The following is a 20,483-nucleotide window of genomic DNA, read 5'->3' as shown; positions in this document are numbered from 1 at the left end:
TCCATCCATCCATCCATTTTCTCCCGCTTATGCCTCTTGCACCAGCATCAAGGGTTGAAATTGGGGGTTAAATCATCAAAAATGATTCCCGGGCGTGGCCACCGCTGCTGCTCACTGCTCCCCTCACCTCCCAGGGAGTGATCAAGGGTGGTGGATCAAATGCAGAGAATAATTTCGCCACAGCTTGTGTGTGTGTGACAATCATTGGTACTTTAACTTTTAACTTTAATTCTTAAACATGTTTATGCCCTCACACCCCCTCCTTTTTATTTTTACGGCAAAAACAAAAACTATGCAATATTTTCCCCAAAACATTTTTCAAAATGGAATATTTGATATAAAAGTAAATATTTCATAACAAAATTGCTTTCCATACATTTTTTAACGAGTGTTTAAAAAAAAGCACACCCTAAAGGTCATTTTTCAATTTTTACTTTCAACGCTTAAATCTCTAATGATCAACTTCAGATCCAACCCATGCCGTCCATTTTCTACTGCTTGTCCCTCTTACTTTTGTCAATGTTTTATGCTCCCCCCCCCTTTTTTTTGTTTTTATTTAAAGACAACATTTATGGCAAAAAAAAACAAACTATGCAGTATTTCCCCCAAAATGTTTTCAAAATGGAATATTTGATGTGAACTAATTGGAACTTTAAATGGGTAAATAATTCATAACAATATTGAGATGTTGGATTATATCGGACTGCCGATATTATCGGCCGATAAATTATCGGTATCGGTTTCAAAAAGTATAATTTATGAAGTAGAGAGCGCCAATACACCTTAAGGCACTGTCTTTGCTTGCCGGCCCTGTCACATTATATCTACGGCTTTTCACACACACAAGTGAATGCAACGCATACTTGGTCAACAGCCATACAGGTCACACTGAGGGTGGCCGTATAAACAACTTTAAAACTTTTGCAAATATGCGCCACACTTTGAACCCACACAAAACAAAAATAACAAACATATTTTGGGAGAACATCCGCACCGTAACATAACATAAACACAACAGAACAAATACCCAGATCCCCTTGCGGCACTAACTCTTCCGGGATGCTACAATACCCACCCCTCCTACTCCCTAACCCTCCCCACCACCTCAACCCCGCCCCTTCTCATGCTCTCTCAGGCAGAGCATGTCCCAATTTCCAAGATGCTGTTTTGAGGCATGTTAAAAAAAATAATGCACTTTGTGACTTCAATAATAAATATGGCAGTGCCATGTTGGCATTTTTTTCCATAACTTGAGTTGATTTATTGTGGAAAACCTCGTCACATTTTTTAATGCATTCAGTGGGGCATCACAACAAAATTAGGCCTAATTAAAGCTGCAAGCAGCGTTGGTCCAGCCTGCTTTGGCTGCTGCCCCTGCGACCCAAACCTGGATAAGCGTTAGAAGATGAATGGATAGTAGCTACTATTAGCAAACAGATAGACTTAGCAACTCGGCGTAATATCTTAACATCGACACACTGGCAAAAATGACATTTTTTAGGAAAATTTTGTTTTGAAGGGGTTTTTTGCCAACTTCCCGTTGATTTTTGCTGAAGGAAGTAAGTGTATGAAATGTAGGTGTAAATCAGACCTACATAGAGGTTTTTGTTTCATGTCTCTACGACATTCCTAACGAATGTTACAAGTAGTTTTGTCTGTGTTTTTTCTTAGGGGTGCTAGAGCGCAATTTTGATTTTTGGGGTTTGTTTTTTTATTAGATGGCAATTTTCTCCAGTCCTGATGTGTGTGTAAAATCTGGTGAGTTTTGAAGCATGTTAAGGGGGTCAAATTACAGCTCGGCGTTTCTGGATGTTGTTGATATATGGCTTTCGCTTTCAATAGTAGAGCTTTAACTTGCACTTTGAAGCATTTTAAGGGGGTCAAATTACAGCTCAAACAGGCAAAAATTGTATTTTTTAGGAAACTTTGCGGAGGAGTTCTTTGAAGGCGCGTTAAATCAAAACCGGAGCAGGTATGAAAACTCTTTTGATAACTTTTAATCAGAAGGGTTCAATCTCACTCGTCCGGCAGGGCATCACAACAAAATTAGGCATAATAATGTGTTAATCATGACTGTATATATCGGTATCAGTTGATATCGGAATTGGTAACTAAGAGTTGGACAATATCAGTTATCGGCAAAAAAGCCATTATCGGACATCTCTAATTTAGACTCATTATTATTTTTGGACAATAACAGACCAAGGGTCTCAATATCTAAAAGGGTCCCCCACCCATTTAAATGCGTGAAGGAAGTCAAAATAAATTATTTTTTACTTTGAACGTTTAAATCTGTATTAGTGTCAACATTTCCCCGTTACAGTCCACCTCTTTTATTATTATTTTTTTCTTTTTATGTTGTTTTTTTTGTAATCATATTTGTAAAATAGCCATTAAAAATGCACTTTGGACACCCCCGCTTTAAAGCTTTCGACGTGTTGTTGATTGAAAGTGATAGTGGATGTCAGGTGTCCCTGCCAGCCAATAGGATGTGTGCTTTTGTGCGCAGGTAAGCGTCACGCTAACGTGGCGTTGGAGAAACAACTGGAGCGCTTCGAGTGGCAGATGACCATTCTCAAAGAAGTGCTCTCAGCCAATGGCGGCGCAGAGAGGGCGGAGCTTCTCAAGGAACACGCCGACGAAGAAGTGTGCACGCTTGTGCTCGGCATCCTCGACAAGGTGCTGGCTTGATGCTACATGCTAAATAAGCTAACAGGTGTCACGTTGATGTGAACCATTACATAGATGCTACATGCTAAATGAGCTAATAGTATGTAGGATCACATGTTGTGTTAATGTAAACAACTTCATTGTTGCTAAATGAGCTAATACATGTCACATTGATGCAATGACTACATTTATGCTAAATAAGATAACAGGTATCATGTTTATGTGAAGGACTACATAGACCAGGGGTCACCAAAAATAGCTCAAATAGCAGCACTTACCAGTGAGCTTCCTCTATTTTTATTTTTTTTATTTTTTTATTTACTAGCAAGCTGGTCTCGCTTTGCTCGACATTTTTAATTCTAAGAGAGACAAAACTCAAATAGAATTTGAAAATCCCCCAAAATATTTTAAAGACTTGGTCTTCACATGTTTAAATAATTAATATATATATATATAGCTCGGTTGGTAGAGTGGCCGTGCCAGCAACTTAAAGGGTTGCAGGTTCAATTCCCGCTTGCACCATCCTAGTCACTGCCGTTGTGCCCTTGGGCAAGACACTTTACCCAAACGCTCCCGGTGCCACCCACACTGGTTTAAATGTAACTTAGATATTGGGTTTCACTATGTAAAAGCGCCTTGAGTCACTAGAGAAAAGCGCTATATAAATATAATTCACTTCACTACTTAGCTTCTTATAACTTTCAGAAAGACAATTTTTGAGAAAAAATACAACCTTAAAAATGACTGTAGGATTTTTAAACACATATACCTTTTTACCTTTTCAATTCCTTCCCCTTCTTTCCTGACAATTTAAATCAACGTTCAAGTAAATTATTTTTTATTTATTGTAAAGAACAATAAATACATTTTAATTTAATTCTTCATTTTAGCTTCTGTTTTTTCGACGAAGAATATTTGTGAAATATTTCTTCAAACTTATTATGAGTAAAATTTAAAAAAAAATTCTGGCAAATCTAGAAAATCTGTAGAATCAAATTTAAATCTTATTTCAAAGTCTTTTGAATTTCTTTAAAAAATGTTGTTCTGGAAAATCTAGAAGAAATAATGATTTGTCTTTGTTATATATTCTAACAAAGTGCAGATTGGATTTTACCTTATTTTAAACATGTCATCGTAATTCTAAAATTAATCTTAATGATGTTCCATAAATTATTTTTGTAATTTTTTAAAAAAGATTCAAATTAGCTAGTTTTTCTCTTATTTTTTTCGGCTGAATTTTAAACTATGTTTCAAAATTTAATTTAATTTTTTTCCTGTTTTTTCCTTTCAATTAAGTGTTTTTTTTCATCATTTATTCTCTACAAAAACCTTCCGTAAAAGGAAAAAAAATGTACGACGGAATGACAGACAGAAATACCCATTTTATATATATATATATATATATATATTTATTTATTAAAGGTAAATTGAGCAAATTGGCTATTTCTGGCAATTTATTTAAGTGTGTATCAAACTGGTAGCCCTTCGCATTAATCAGTAGCCAAGAAGTAGCTCTTGCTTTCAAAAAGGTTGGTGACCCCTGGCATTGATGCTAAATGAGCGAACGTGTCACGTTGATGTGAATGACCACATATATGCTAAATGAGCTAACAGTTATCACGTTGATGTGAACGACTACATGGATGCTACATGCTAAATGAGCTAACAGGTGTCACATTGATGTGAATGACTACATATATGCTAAATGAGCTAACTGTTATCACGTTGATGTGAACGACTACATAGATGCTACATGCTAAATGAGCTAACAGGTGTCACATTGATGTAAATGACCACAGAGATGCTAAATGAGCTAACGCGTGTCACGTGCAGGTGAAGACAGAGACGGCAGCTCATGTCAACCTTGTCCATCAACAACAAAGTCAAAAAGTATCAGAGCGACACCAGCAACACGTGCACGGTAACATGCACACTCACACACGTGCACGCTAACATGCACACTCACACACATGCATGCTAACATGCACACTCACACACATGCACGGTAACATGCACCCTCACACACGTGCACGGTAACATGCACGTTCACACGCGTGCACGCTAACGTGCACACTCACACACGTGCACGTAACATGGACACTCACACACGAGCACGGTAACATGCACACTCACACACGTGCATGGTAACATGCACACTCACACACGTGCACGGTAACATGCACACTCACACGCGTGCACGCTAACATGCACACTCACACACGTGCACGGTAACATGCACACTCACGCGTGCACGCTGACATGCACACTCACACACGTGCACGGTAACATGCACACTCACACGCGTGCACGCTAACATGCACACTCACACACGTGCACGGTAACATGCACACTCACACGCGTGCACGCTAACATGCACACTCACACACGTGCACGGTAACATGCACACTCACGCGTGCACGCTGACATGCACACTCACACACGTGCACGGTAACATGCACACTCACACGCGTGCACGCTAACATGCACACTCACACACGTGCACGGTAACATGCACACTCACACGCGTGCACGCTAACATGCACACTCACACACGTGCACGGTAACATGCACACTCACACACATGCACAGTAACATGCACACTCACACACGTGCATGCTAACAATCAGCGCCACACTTTGTTACTATGACAACCCAGTATTTTCATCTTCGTCATCGCCATCAACAACCTAGTCTTTACTGTGTGTGTGTGCGTGTGTTGTGTGTTTGTCTACGTGTGTGTGTGTGTGTGTGTGTGTGTGTGTGTGTGTGTGTGTGTGCGTGCGCGTGTGTGCGTGTGTTTGTACGCGCGCCTGTGTGTGTGCGTTTGTCTGTATGTGCGCGTGTGTGTGTGTGTGTGTTGTGTGTTTGTCTGCTTGTGTTTGTGCCTGGTGTGTGTGTGTGTGCGTGTGTGTATGCGTGCGTGTGTGTGCACATGCGTGTGCATTTGTCTGTGTGCGCGTGTGTGTGTGTGTGCGCTTTGTGTGTGTTCGTGCGTGTGTGTTCGTGCGTGTGTGTGAGCGCGTATGTGCGCGTGTTTGTGCGTGTGCGTTTGTGTGTGTGTGTGTGTGTGTGCGTGTGTGCAAGCGTGTGTGTGTGTTTGTGCGCGTATGTGTGTGTGCGTGCATGTGTGGAAGCGTGTGTGTGTGCGCGTGTGTGTGTATGCGTGTGTGTATGTGTGTGTGTGTGTTGTCCACAGAGCTGACTCAAGCTCACGAGGAGGTCAAAGGTCAGCTGATTGAGAGGTTCCACAAGGCTGAGAACACGTTGAAGGTAAAGTGAACATGGCGCTCCCTGTGGATGTCATCAGACTGTTAACGTGTGTATGCGTGTGTGTCTGTGTGTGGGTCTGTGTGTGTTTATACCTAGGACGAGGTAAGTGAGCTGAAGGCGGAGCTAGAGTGTTTCAAGCGGCTGAAGAGGCGTGTCCAAGACTGTACCTTCAAGAAGGATCTGATCAGAAACATCAAGGTGTGTGTGTGTGTGTGTGTGTGTGTGTGTGTTTGTGTGTGTGTGTGTGTGTGTGTGTGTGTGTGTGTGTGTGTGTGAACGTGCGTGCGTGCGGACAAAAGTGTGTGTGCCTGTGCAATAACGCGTGTGTGTGGTTCAGTCGCATGGCAGTCCAGGTGCATTCTGGGAGTCTGAGCAGGAGTCTTTACTGTTCGTCATCGAGATGAAGAGTGAGCGCGTGCAGGAACAAAACATGAAGTTGCAGCAGATGGAAGAACTGGTGAGTTTCTTCTTTGACTCTCCTTTGTGTGGTCCATGAAGTGGTTGATGTAGTTTTTCATGCAGTCACTCTTGTCGCTGTCAATGGAGTCATTAATGCTGTGCTTGATGCCACTGTCAATGTGGTAGTTCATGTTGTCGTTAGAGCAATCATTCATGTGGACTAGGGCTAGCCCTTAATTGATGCTGGCCAATCACAGCCGCCACACATTAAAGATGAGGTTTTGTAGGTGAAAACAAATCAAAGTAATATCATGAATTGTAGCCTCCGGAAAAAGTTGCACAACTTCCAAAGCTCTTTTTAACTCATGGGACGTTGTGGCGCAGTGGTAGAGTGGCCGTGCGCAACCCAAGGGTCCCTGGTTGAATCCCCACCTAGTACCAACTTCGTCACGTCCGTTGTGTCCTTGACCAAGACACTTCACCCTTGCTCCTGATGGGTGCTGGTTACCGCCTTGCATGGCAGCTCCCTCCATCAGTGTGTGAATGGCTGAATGTGGAAGTAGTGTCAAAGCACTTTGAGTACCTTGAAGGTAGAAAAGCGCCATACAAGTACAACCCATTTATCATTTATTTATTCATTGATATAATTGTCCAGGGTGTACCCCGCCTTCCGCCCGAATGTTGCAGTAATAGGCGCCAGCACCCCCCCGCTACCCCAAAAAGGACAAGCAGTAGAAATGGATGGATATACCCTTAGATATAGTCTTAAATTAGGGATGCACCGAATAATCGATAACCGAATATATTCGGCCGAATAAGGCAAAAAATGCCACATTCGGCCTTCGGTGGAATGAGTTAAAAGCAAGGCCGAATAGTGGCTTGTGACGCAATCAACCAACGTGCTGTGACGCGGTGATGCTGTAACCCGGAAAAATGTCAGCAGTGTGGAGATATTTTAAAGTGTCGGAAAGTGACAAAAAATTGCAGTTTGCAACGAATGTTCAGCCAAACTGTCTCGAGGAGGTGCCTCAGCAAAGACCTTCAGCACTACTGCTTTAATGTATTATTTAAAAGCCAAACACCCGGAAAAGCACGCCCAGTAGGAGAGAGAGACGGCTGCGGCTGCAGCAGCCGAAAGGAGAGCTGGTCACAGCACGAGAACGCCCACCCCGTCCGTGGCTGACGTCTTTGAGAGGACGAAAAAGTTTGCGACTGACAGTGCCAAAGCAAACGGAATTACAAAGAAGGTAATGGAGTTTATGGCTTTGGATGATCAACCGTTTAGTGTAGTGGAGGACATTGGCTTTCGGAGACTCATGGAGCACATTGAGCCCCGTTACACGATACCGAGCAGACGGTATTTCTCTGATGTGTGCTTACCGGAGATGTATGACAGTGTTGCAGCCCGCGTCCACGAGCTCTTGGTTAAAGGGGAACATTATCACAATTTCAAAAGGTTTAAAAACAATAAAAATCATTTCCCAGTGGCTTGTTGTATTTTTTTGAAATTTTTTTCTAAATTTTACCGGTCCCGGAATATCCCTAAAAAAAGCTTTAAAGTGCTTGATTTTCGCTATTTGCGATGCGACTGTCCATTTCCCTGTGATGTCATACAGTGCAGCCAATGTAAACAAACAATGGCAGATACCACAGCAAGATATAGCGACATTTCAGCGGTTTAAGCGATTCAACAGATTACGCATGTATTGAAACGGATGGTTGGAGTATGAAAGTATTGAAGAAGAAACTGAAGCTATTGAGCGAATAGCTATTGACGCTATTCATAGCCATAGCATGGCCGAATAGCTGCGTTAGCTTCGCCGGTAAAATGTGCGGACCAAACGATCAGGACTTTCGCATCTTGTGACACTGGAGCAACTTAAATCCGTCGATTGGTAAGTGTTTTTTTCGCATTAAATGTGGGTGGAAGGAAACGTAATATAGTTGCAAATGCATCTGCAGGTTATCCATACATCTCTGTAGCATGTCTGCTTTAGCACCGCCGGTAAATAGCATGTTAGCATCGATTAGCTGGCAGTCAACATAAACAAAACTCACCTTTATGATTTCGTTGACTTTATCGTTGCAAATTTATCTGCAGGTCATCCATACATCTCTGTGCCATGTCTGTCATCGCCAGTAAAATGTGGAGCCACTTTGGTACATTTAATGGGGGTCTGGCGGCAGACACTTTCGCATCTTCGGGCCAGTGGTGCAACTTGAATCCCTCCCTGTTAGTGTTGTAAGACCCTCCAACAACACACCGACGAGGCATGATGTCTCCAAGGTTCCAAAAAATTGTCAAAAAACGGAAAATAACAGAGCTGAGACCCGGTGTTTGTAATGTGTTGAAAATGAAAATGGCGGCTGTATTACCTCGGAGACGTCACGTTCTGACGTCATCACCACATGAGCGATAAACTGAAAGGCGTTTAATTCGCCAAAATTCACCCATTTAGAGTTCGGAAATCGGTTGAAAAAATATATGGTCATTTTTTCTGCACCATCAAGGTATATATTGACGCTTACATAGGTCTGGTGATAATGTTCCCCTTTAAAGATAATGATGTTCACTTCAGCTTCAGGACAGACATATTGAGCGCGGATGTCAGCCCCACCAGCATGCTGAGTTTAAATGAGTTTAACATTTTTTTGGAATGAATGTTTTGTTTGAAGGCCTAATATAAATGAAAAAACGTTGTGCTTTTTTTGAATACTGGAATATTAAAAAAATTTAAATATTCAATAAAAATGTACTTTATTTGAAAAACATGTCTAAACATTTATTGTAGGCTATTTATGCAATATAAAAAAAATTGTGATAAACTGCATTCATTATTCGGTATTCGGCCTTCGGCCAAGCGTTTAAATTTTATTCGGCTTCGGCCACAAATTTTCATTTCGGTGCACCTCTATCTTAAATATAGTCTTATGTACCCTTATATGTACCCTTTGATGTAACCTTTGATGTGCCCTTAGATGTACCCTTGTACATACCCTAGTATGTACCTTTAGATCTACCCTTTGATATATCCTTACATATACCCTTAGATGCACCCTTAGATATATCCTTACATATACCCTTAGATCTGTCTATAGATGTATCCTGAGTTATACCCTAAGATGTACCCTCAGATATACGTACTCTTAGAAATACTCTTAGATATACCCATAGATATACCCTTACATATACCCTTAGATATACTCTTAGATATACCCTTAAATGTACCCTTAGATATACTCTTATATACCTTTAGATGTACCCTGAGGTGTACCCTGACATATACCCTCAGATGTACCCTTAGATATACCCTTTGATGTAGCCTTAGATGTATCCTTAGATATACCCTTGGACGCACCCTTAGATTTACCCTTAGATTTACCCTTGGATGTACCTTTAGATATATCCTTACATATACCCTTATATATACCCTTACATATACCCTTAGATGTGTCTATAGATGTATCCTGAGATATACCCTTAAGATATAACCTTAGCTATACTTTTAGATATACCCTTAGATATACTCTTAGATATACCCTTAGATGTGTCTATAGATGTATCCTGAGATATACCCTAAGATGTACCCTTAGATATACTCTGAGAAATATTCTTAGAAATATCCTTAGATATACTCCTAGATATACCCTTAGATGTTACCCTTCGATATACTCTTAGATGTAACCTTAGATATACCCTTAGATGTATCCTTTGATGTAGCCTTAGATATACCCTTAGATGTGTCTATAGATGTATCCTTATATATATTCTTAGAAATACTCCTAGATATACCTTTAGATGTACCCTTAGATTTACCCTAAGATGGATCCTTAGATATATCCTTAGATGTGTCTATAGATGTATTCTGAGATATACCCTAAGATGTACCCTTAGATATACTCTTAGAAATACTCTTAGAATCTAAGAGTATTTCTAAGAGTATATCTAAGGGTATATCTAATAGATATACCCTTAGATATACACTTACATATACCCTTAGATGTGTCTATAGATGTATCCTGAGATATACCCTAAGATGTACCCTTAGATATACTCTTAGAAATACTCTTAGATATACCCTTAGATACACTCCTAGATATACCCTTAGATGTACCCTTAGATATACTCTTAGATACACCCTTAGATGTTACCCTTCGATATAGTCTTAGATGTAACTTTAGATACACCCTGAGATGTACCCTTAGATGTATCCTTTGATGTAGCCTTAAATATACCCTTAGATGTGTCTATAGATGTATCCTGAGATATACCCTAAGATGTACTCTTACATCTACTCTTAGAAATACTCCTAGATATACCCTTAGATATACCCTTAGATGGATCCTTAGATATATCCTCAGATGTGTCTATAGATGTATCCTGAGATATACCCTAAGATGTACCCTTAGATATACTCTTAGAAATAATAGAATCTAAGAGTATTTCTAAGAGTATATCTAAGGGTATATCTAATAGATATACCCTTAGATATACACTTACATATACCTTTAGATATACTCCTAGATATATTAGATGTACCCTTAGATATACTCTTAGATATACCCTTAGATACACCCTTAGATGTACCCTTAGATACTCTTAGATGTACCCTTAGGAACACCCTTAGATACACCCTTAGATGTAGCCTTAGATATACCCTTAGATATACCCTTGGATGCACCCTTAGATATACCCTTGGATGCACCCTTAGATTTACCCTTGGATGTACCCTTAGATTTACCCTTAGATATACCCTTAGATGCACCCTTAGATATATCCTTAGATGTGTCTATAGATGTATCCTGAGATATACCCTAAGATTTACCCTTAGATATACTCTTGGAAATACTCTTAGAAATACTCTTAGATATACCCTTAGATATACCCTTACATATACCCTTAGATATACTCTTAGATATACCCTTAGATATACCCTTAGATGTACCCTTGGATGTACCCTTAGATACAATCTTAGATAAACCCTTAGATACAACCTTAAAAATACTCTTAGATGTACCCTTAGATACAACTTTAGATGTACCCTTAGATACAACTTTAGATGTACCCTTACATACAAGCTTAGATATACCCTTAGATGTACTCTTAGATGTACTCTTAGATGTTCCCTTAGATACAACCTTAAAAATACTCTTAGATGTACCCTTAGATACAACTTTAGATATACCCTTAGATACAACTTTAGATGTACCCTTAGATACAAGCTTAGATATACCCTTAGATGTACTCTTAGATGTTCCCTTAGATACACCCTTAGATACACTCGTAGATGTACCCTTAGATACAACCTTAGATACAACTTTAGATGTACCCTTAGATACAACCTTAGATGTACCCTTAGATAGAACCTTAGATGTACCCTTAGATACAACCTTAGATATACCCTTAGATACACTCTGAGATGTACCCTGATACACTTTTAGATGTACCCTTAGATACAACCTTAGATACAACTTTAGATGTACCCTTAGATACAACCTTAGATGTACCCTTAGATAGAACCTTAGATGTACCCTTAGATACAACCTTAGATATACCCTTAGATACACTCTGAGATGTACCCTGATACACTTTTAGATGTACCCTTAGATACAACCTTAGATACACCCTTAGATATACCCTTAAATACACTCTTAGATGTAACCTTAAATATACCCTTTGATTTCACTTTATCATTATTGACATAATAGTTCTTGGAGTCATTTCTCTAGTATTTGGTGTAGTTGTTCATGTAGTTGTCATTGTTGACATATTTTAATGGAGTCATTACTTTAGTATTTGATGTAGTTGTTCATGTAGTTGTCATTGCTGACATAGTAGTTTGAATGATTACTACAGTATTAGATGTAGTTGTTCATGTAGTTGTTGGTGTGCAGACAGAGAAGAACAAGAGTGTGGAGGAGCGTCTAACTCAAGTATCACAGCACAACGACGATCTGAGAGGACGTCTGGACAACACACACACTGTCTTAATGTAAGTAACCTGACACGTTATGTACATCAACACGGCATAACACGTATTATTTACATTATGTACATTAACACAACATAAGACTTATTATTTACATTATGTACATTAACACGACATAACACTTATTCTGTACATTATGTAAATTAACACAACACAAATTATTTACATTAAGTACATTAACACGACAACTTACATTATGTACATCAACACATCATACCCTGCGATGAGGTGGCGACTTGTCCAGGGTGTACCCCGCCTTCCGCCCGATTGTAGCTGAGATAGGCGCCAGCGCCCCCCGCGACCCCGAAAGGGAATAAGCGGTAGAAAATGGATGGATGGATGGATGGAACACATCATACCACTTATTATTTACATTATGTACATTACACAACATAACTTAAATTATGTACATTAACACAACACTTATTTTTACATTATGTACATTACACAACATAACTTACATCATGTACATTAACACAACACTTATTTTTACATTTTGTACATTAACACGACATAACTTACATTATGTACATTAACACAACACTTATTATTTACATTATGTACATTACACAACATAACTTACATCATGTACATTAACACAACACTTATTTTTACATTTTGTACATTAACACGACAACTTACATTATGTACATTAACACAACACTTATTATTTACATTATGTACATTAACACGACATTACACTTATGTACATAAACACAACATAACAGTTATTATTTACATTATGTACATTAACACGACATAACTTACATTATGTACAAACCCCGTTTCCTTATGAGTTGGGAAATTGTGTTAGATGTAAATATAAACGGAATACAATGATTTGCAAATCATTTTCAACCCATATTCAGTTGAATATGCTACAAAGACAACATATTTGATGTTCAAACTGATAAACATTTTTTTTGTGCAAATAATCATTAACTTTAGAATTTGATGCCAGCAACACGTGACAAAGAGGTTGGGAATGGTGGCAATAAATACTGATAAAGTTGAGGAATGCTCATCAAACACTTATTTGGAACATCCCACAGGTGTGCAGGCTAATTGGGAACAGGTGGGTGCCATGATTGGGTATAAAAACAGCTTCCCAAAAAATGCTCAGTCTTTCACAAGAAAGGATGGGGCGAGGTACACTCCTTTGTCCACAACTGCGTGAGCAAATAGTCAAACAGTTTAAGAACAACGTTTCTCAAAGTGCAATTGCATGAAATTTATGGATTTCAACATCCACGGTCCATAATATCATCAAAAGGTTCAGAGAATCTGGAGAAAACACTCCACGTAAGCGGCATGGCCGGAAACCAACATTGAATGACCGTGACCTTCGATCCCTCAGACGGCACTGTATCAAAAACCGACATCAATCTCTAAAGGATGTAACCACATGGGCTCAGGAACACTTCAGAAAACCACTGTCACTAAATACAGTTGGTCCCTACATCTGTATGTGCAAGTTAAAGCTCTACTATGCAAAGCGAAAGCCAATTATCAACAACATCCAAAAAAAGCTGCCGGCTTTTCTGGGCCCGAGATCATCTGAGATGGACTGATGCAAAGTGGAAAAGTGTTCTGTGGTCTGACGAGTTCACATTTCAAATTGTTTTTGGAAATATTCTACATCGTGTCATCCGGACCAAAGGGGAAGCGAGCCATCCATACTGTTATCGACGCAAAGTTCAAAAGCCAGCATCTGTGATGGTATGGGGGTGTATTAGTGCCCAAGGCATGGGTAACTTACACATCTGTGAAGGCACCATTAATTCTGACAGGTACATACAGGTTTTGGAACAACATATGCTGCCATCTAAGCACCGTCTTTTTCATGGACGCCCCTGCTTATTTCAGCAAGACAATGCCAAGCCACATTCAGCACGTGTTACAACAGCGTGGCTTCGTAAAAAAAGAATGTGGGTACTTTCCTGGCCTGCCTGCCGTCCAGACCTGTGGCGCATTATGAAGCGTAAAATACGACAGCGGAGACCCGGGACTGTTGAACGACTGAAGCTCTACATAAAACAAGAATGGGAAAGAAATCCACTTTCACAGCTTCAACAATGAGTTTCTTCAGTTCGCAAAAATGTATTGAGTGTTGTTAAAAGAAAACGTGTTGTAACACAGTGGTGAACATGCCCTTTCCCAACTACTTTGGCACGTGTTGCAGCCATGAAATTCTAAGTTTATTATTATTTGCAATAAGAAATTAAGTGTATGACTTTGAACATCAAATATGTTGTCTTTGTAGCATATTCAACTGAATATGGGTTAAAAAAAGGATTTGCAAATCATTGTATTCCGTTTATATTTACATCTAACACAATTTCCCAATTCATATGGAAACGGGGTTTGTACATAAACACAACACAACAGTTATTTACATTAAGTACATTAACACGGCAACTTACATTATGTACATTAACACAATTATTTACATTTTGTACATTAACACTTATTTACATTATGTACATTAACACAACATAACACGTATGTACATTAACACAACATAACACTTATTTACATAATGTACATTAATACGACATAACTTGCATTATGTACATAAAAAAACAACACTTATTTACATTATGTACATTAACAGGACATAACACTTATTATTTACGTTATGTACATTAACACGACATAACACTTGTGTACATTAACACGACAACTTATCATTTACATTAAGTACATTAACACGACAACTTACATTGTGTAGATTAACACATAACGCTTATTTACACTATGTACATTAACACAACATAACACTTATTTACATAATCTACATTAACACAACATAGCACTTATTTACATTAAGTACAGTAACACGACAACTTACATTATGTACATTAACACATAAGACTTATTTACACTATGTACATTAACATGACATAACTTACATTATGTACATTAACACAATATAACACTTATTATTTACATGATGTACATTAACACGACATAACACTTATTATTTACATTAGGTACAGTAACACAACAACTTACATTATGTACATTAACATGACATAACTTCACAACATAACACCTGTTTACATTATGTACATTAACACACCATAACACTTATTTACATTATGTACATTAACACAATATAACACGACATAACTTACATTCTGTACATTAGCACAACATAACACTTATTTACATTAACACGACATAACTTACATTTTGTACATTAACACAATATAACACGACATAACTTACATTCTGTACATTAGCACAACATAACACTTATTTACATTAACACGACATAACTTACATTTTGTACATTAACACGACATAACACTTATGTACATTAACACAACATAACACTTAGTATTTACATTATGTACATTAACACGACATAATTTACATTACGTACATTAACACATCATAACACTTAGTATTTATACTATGTACATTAACATGACATAATTTACATTATGTACATTAACACAACATAACACTTATTTACATTATGCACATTAACACAACATAACTTACATTATGTACACTAGCACGACAACTTACATTATTTACATTAACACATAACACTTATTATTCACATTATGTACATTAACGTGACATAACTTACATTATGTACATTAACACAATATAACACTTATTATTTACATTATGTACATTAACACGACATCCATCCATCCATCCATTTTCTACCGCTTATTCTCTTTCGGGGTCGCGGGGGGCGCTGGCGCCTATCTCAGCTACAATCGGGCGGAAGGCAGGGTACACCCTGGACAAGTCGCCACCTCATCGCAGGGCTAACACAGATAGACAGACAACATTCACACGACATAACACTTATTATTTACATTAAGTACATTAACATGACAACGTACATGATGTACATTAACACAACACTTATTATTTCTACCATGTACATTAACACGACATAACTTACATTATGTACATTAACACAACATAACACTTGTTTACATTATGTACATTAACACAACATAACACTTATTTACATTATGTACATTAACACAACATAAAACGTATTTACATTAAGTACAGTAACACAACAACTTACATTAACACATAACACTTATTATTTACATTATGTACATTAACGTGACATAACTTAAATTATGTACATTAACACACTATAACATCAAAGCGCTTTGAGTACCTTGAAGGTAGAAAAGCCCTATACAAGTACAACCCATTTATAATTTATTTATTTACATTATGTACATTAACACGACATAACACTTATTATTTACACTATGTACATTAACACTACATAACTTACATTATGTACATCAGCAAAACATAACACTTATTTACATTATGTACATTAACACGGCATAACTTACATGTTGTACATTAACACGACATAACACTTATTATTTACATTATGTACATTAACACAACATAACTTACATTTTGTACATTAACACGACATAACTTACATTATGTACATTAACACAACATAACTTACATTTTGTACATTAACACGACATAACTTACATTATGTACATTAACACGACATAACTTACATTTTGTACACTAACACGACATAACACTTATTATTTACATAATGTACATTAACACAACATAACTTACATTTTGCACATTAACACGACATAACACTTATTTACATTTTGTACATTAACACAACATAACTTACATTTTGTACATTAACACGACATAACTTACATTTTGTACATTAACACGTCATAACACTTATTATTTACAGCATGTACATTAACACCACATAATTTACATTATGTACATTAACACGACATGACTTACATTATGTACATTAACACAACATAACACTTATTATTTACATAATGTACATTAACACGACAAAACTTACATTTTGTATATTAACAAGACATAACACTTATTATTTACATTTTGTACATTAACACGACATAACTTACATTATATACATTAACACGACATAACTTACATTTTGTACATTAACACGACATAACACTTATTATTTACATAATGTACATTAACACAACATAACTTACATTTTGTACATTAACACGACATAACTTACATTATGTACATTAACACAACATAACACTTATTATTTACATTATGTACATTAACACGACATAATTTACATTATGTACATTAACACGACATGACTTACATTATGTACATTAACACAACGTAAAACATATTATTTACATAATGTACATTAACACGACATAACTTACATTTTGTACATTAACACGACATAACTTACATTTTGTACACTAACACGACATAACTTACATTATGTACATTAACACAACATAACACTTATTATTTACATTATGTACATTAACACGACATAACATATTATTTACAACATGTACATTAACACCACATAATTTACATTATGTACATTAACACGACATGACTTACATTATGTACATTAACACAACGTAAAACATATTATTTACATAATGTACATTAACACGACATAACTTACATTTTGTACATTAACACGACATAACTTACATTATGTACATTAACACAACATAACACTTATTATTTACATTATGTACATTAACACGACATAACATATTATTTACAGCATGTACATTAACACCACATAATTTACATTATGTACATTAACACAACATGACTTACATTATGTACATTAACACAACATAACACTTATTATTTACATTATGTACATTAACACGACATAATTTACATTTTGTACATTAACACGACAAACCACTTATTATGGACATAATAAACTAGTGGTGTGCTGTTGTGCAGGCAGCTGTCCAGGGAGCATCAGGACATGAAGGTGGCGCTAGAGAGGCAACTGGCGCTCAACCAGACTCTTGACCGAGAAAAGGAGCTGCTCCTCTTCAAGATGGCGGACTCGTGTCCCTCCATCAACGTGGCCGCGGTCTTGTCCCAAGTCACGCCGCTGTGAGCGTCACGCCGTCCTCTTTTGTCCTCGCAAGCTTCGAGTGGATGAACCACAGACAAAAGTACCACTTTTTATTTCAAGCTCTTGTTCAAAGTATTTTACAAAAAAAAACAAAAAAACGTTTTTACGACATGTTTACTGACCTTAAAAGGAAATCCTTCCTGTGCCAAACGGTTGGAGTTTCTTCTGACTGATTGTTTTGTGTTGCTGCTAGCATGTTAGCAGAATGTTAGCATCATGTTAGCATGTCAGCATCATGTTAGCATGTTAGCATCAGGTTAGCATGTTAGCATCATGTTAGCATGTTAGCATTATGTTAGTATGTTAGCAACATGTTAGCATTGTCATGCCAAATTTCTTCTTCCTACAAAAACCTTCCCCCCGGAAGACATTTGGCGTGACAGCCCCTCTAATGCCCGAAGGACCCCAATGAGGGTGGAAGGACCTTAAAGCAGTCCACACAGCTGCCTGTTTTAAAGCATTATAATTGGCTGACTGTCATTGGTGACAAATAACAGTGAGGAAAAAATATTAGCATTCCAGCATGCTAACCTTTCAAGCTATTTTTGCTTTGCTAATTTTGCAGCTGTAACCCTTAAAAGTCATATAACTTGGTTAAAGCAGCCCACACAGCTGCCTGTTTTAAAATCATTATAATTGGCTGATTGCCATTGGTGAAAAATAACGGTGAGGAAAAAATATTAGCATTCCAGCATGCTTACCTTTCAAGCTATTTTTGCTTCGCCTTTTTTGCAGCTGTAATACCAAGTCATATAACTTGGTATTATCACGCCCTCATTGGGGTCCTTCAGGCATTAGAGGGGCTGTCACGCCAAATGTCTTCCGGGGCGAAGGTTTTTTGTAGGGGGGAAGACATTTGGCGTGACAATATGTTAGCTTCATGTTAGCATGTTAGCATCATGTTAGCATGTAGCTCGACCATCCTGGTCCTGTGCCAAAAAAAAAAAGCGTGTTCAGTGTTGTGAAAATGAGAATTGTTGTCAAGCACTCGCACTTTTTCACATGCATGTTAACTTTTTATTGTTACATTGAGGAAAATGTATTATTTTTTTTTTCTTTGAGTGGGGTCAAAAATCTCAATAAAAAGTTCACAACAACGATCATGTTTATTAATCATCAAACTCAATGGTTTCGTTTGACTGCCAACTGCTGCACCCCAACGTGTCCACTGGGGGGCAGCAGAGGACCACAGCCACAACACCACATGAGGCTCACAGACAGGTGTTTTGTTTTGAAAGCGCCGGTTATGAACTAAGCGGACGTGCTTAAGTCCTTTCAAAGTAAAGTGAAGTTGATCCAAATTAGCATGCGTGTTTGTTTAGCACACACAATGCCCCCCCCCAGACACACACACAATGAGGAAAGACTTCCTGTAGGCGTGCCGCTAATGAGGGGGCGTGGCACTCCCCATAATGGCCGCCTGGCAGGCCTGCTGTTCATGAAGACGAGGGGGCGGAGTCTCAGTGGTTCACACGGCCCCCAGCGGGGGGGGGTCGTCTCCAATTAGACACCGTTTAGTCCGCTGACGTCATCTTAACGATAACCGCGAGCATCAGCATCAATGTTGTCACTTGATCATCAACATAGTGACCTTTGACCCACATGTCATGCGCATGCGTGGTCAAGTAATCATGTTAATATTTCTATCCCGGCCAATCACAGGGCAGACATTTAACCATGTTTGTTATTTTTTAGCAATACATGTAGTTTTTAACTATTATATTATGGCGATATTCCCATATATTTGTTAATCATAATTATTGTTTTCGTAAGCCATAATTATATAAATATATTTTAATATATTTGTATTTATTTATTATCTAAAGATATATGTATTATTCAGCAATACAGTACATGTGCTATTATTTATCTATATATGATTTTAGCCAACCACAGGGCACATATTTAACAATATATTTGTCAATAGTTACCAAGACATCGAAGTTGTTATTTTTTTAACAATAAATTATTCAACAATTTCTTATCAAACAATATCTTTGGTATCAATTTTTAACATACTGATCATTTGACCCAAAAATGTAAACAAAATAATATGATATTTAACAGTATGAGAGTTTAACCAATAATTTGTTATTAATTAACATGACATTATTTACCATTATATTATACCGCATACAATATTTTTATTTTTATTTCTATAGTGATTAAATACATAATATTATAATAGTATATGTTCATATACAAATATGTCT

At 37.6% G+C, this 20,483-nt stretch overlaps 1 protein-coding gene across 2 annotated transcripts in view; it reads left to right on the top strand.

The window, feature by feature from the left end:
* The window catches only part of ccdc69 (coiled-coil domain containing 69), a 41,283-nt gene extending 21,915 nt beyond the window's left edge, over window positions 1–19,368 (top strand). For both annotated transcript variants that reach the window (XM_061891615.1, XM_061891614.1), the window contains exons 3-9: window positions 2,510–2,679; window positions 4,504–4,591; window positions 5,867–5,940; window positions 6,037–6,138; window positions 6,278–6,397; window positions 12,235–12,332; window positions 18,090–19,368. In XM_061891615.1, coding sequence (XP_061747599.1) covers window positions 2,510–2,679; window positions 4,504–4,591; window positions 5,867–5,940; window positions 6,037–6,138; window positions 6,278–6,397; window positions 12,235–12,332; window positions 18,090–18,252 — 815 coding nt within the window. In that variant the 3' untranslated portion in view covers window positions 18,253–19,368. The remainder of the gene's footprint in view (window positions 1–2,509; window positions 2,680–4,503; window positions 4,592–5,866; window positions 5,941–6,036; window positions 6,139–6,277; window positions 6,398–12,234; window positions 12,333–18,089) is intronic.
* Window positions 19,369–20,483: the final 1,115 nt, after the last annotated feature.

Source organism: Nerophis ophidion, linkage group LG29 (genome assembly GCF_033978795.1).
Source record: "Nerophis ophidion isolate RoL-2023_Sa linkage group LG29, RoL_Noph_v1.0, whole genome shotgun sequence".
Classification (NCBI taxonomy): Eukaryota; Metazoa; Chordata; class Actinopteri; order Syngnathiformes; family Syngnathidae; genus Nerophis; species Nerophis ophidion.
The sequence above is the reverse complement of the archived record's forward strand: the minus strand, read 5'-3'. Positions and strand labels throughout refer to the sequence as shown.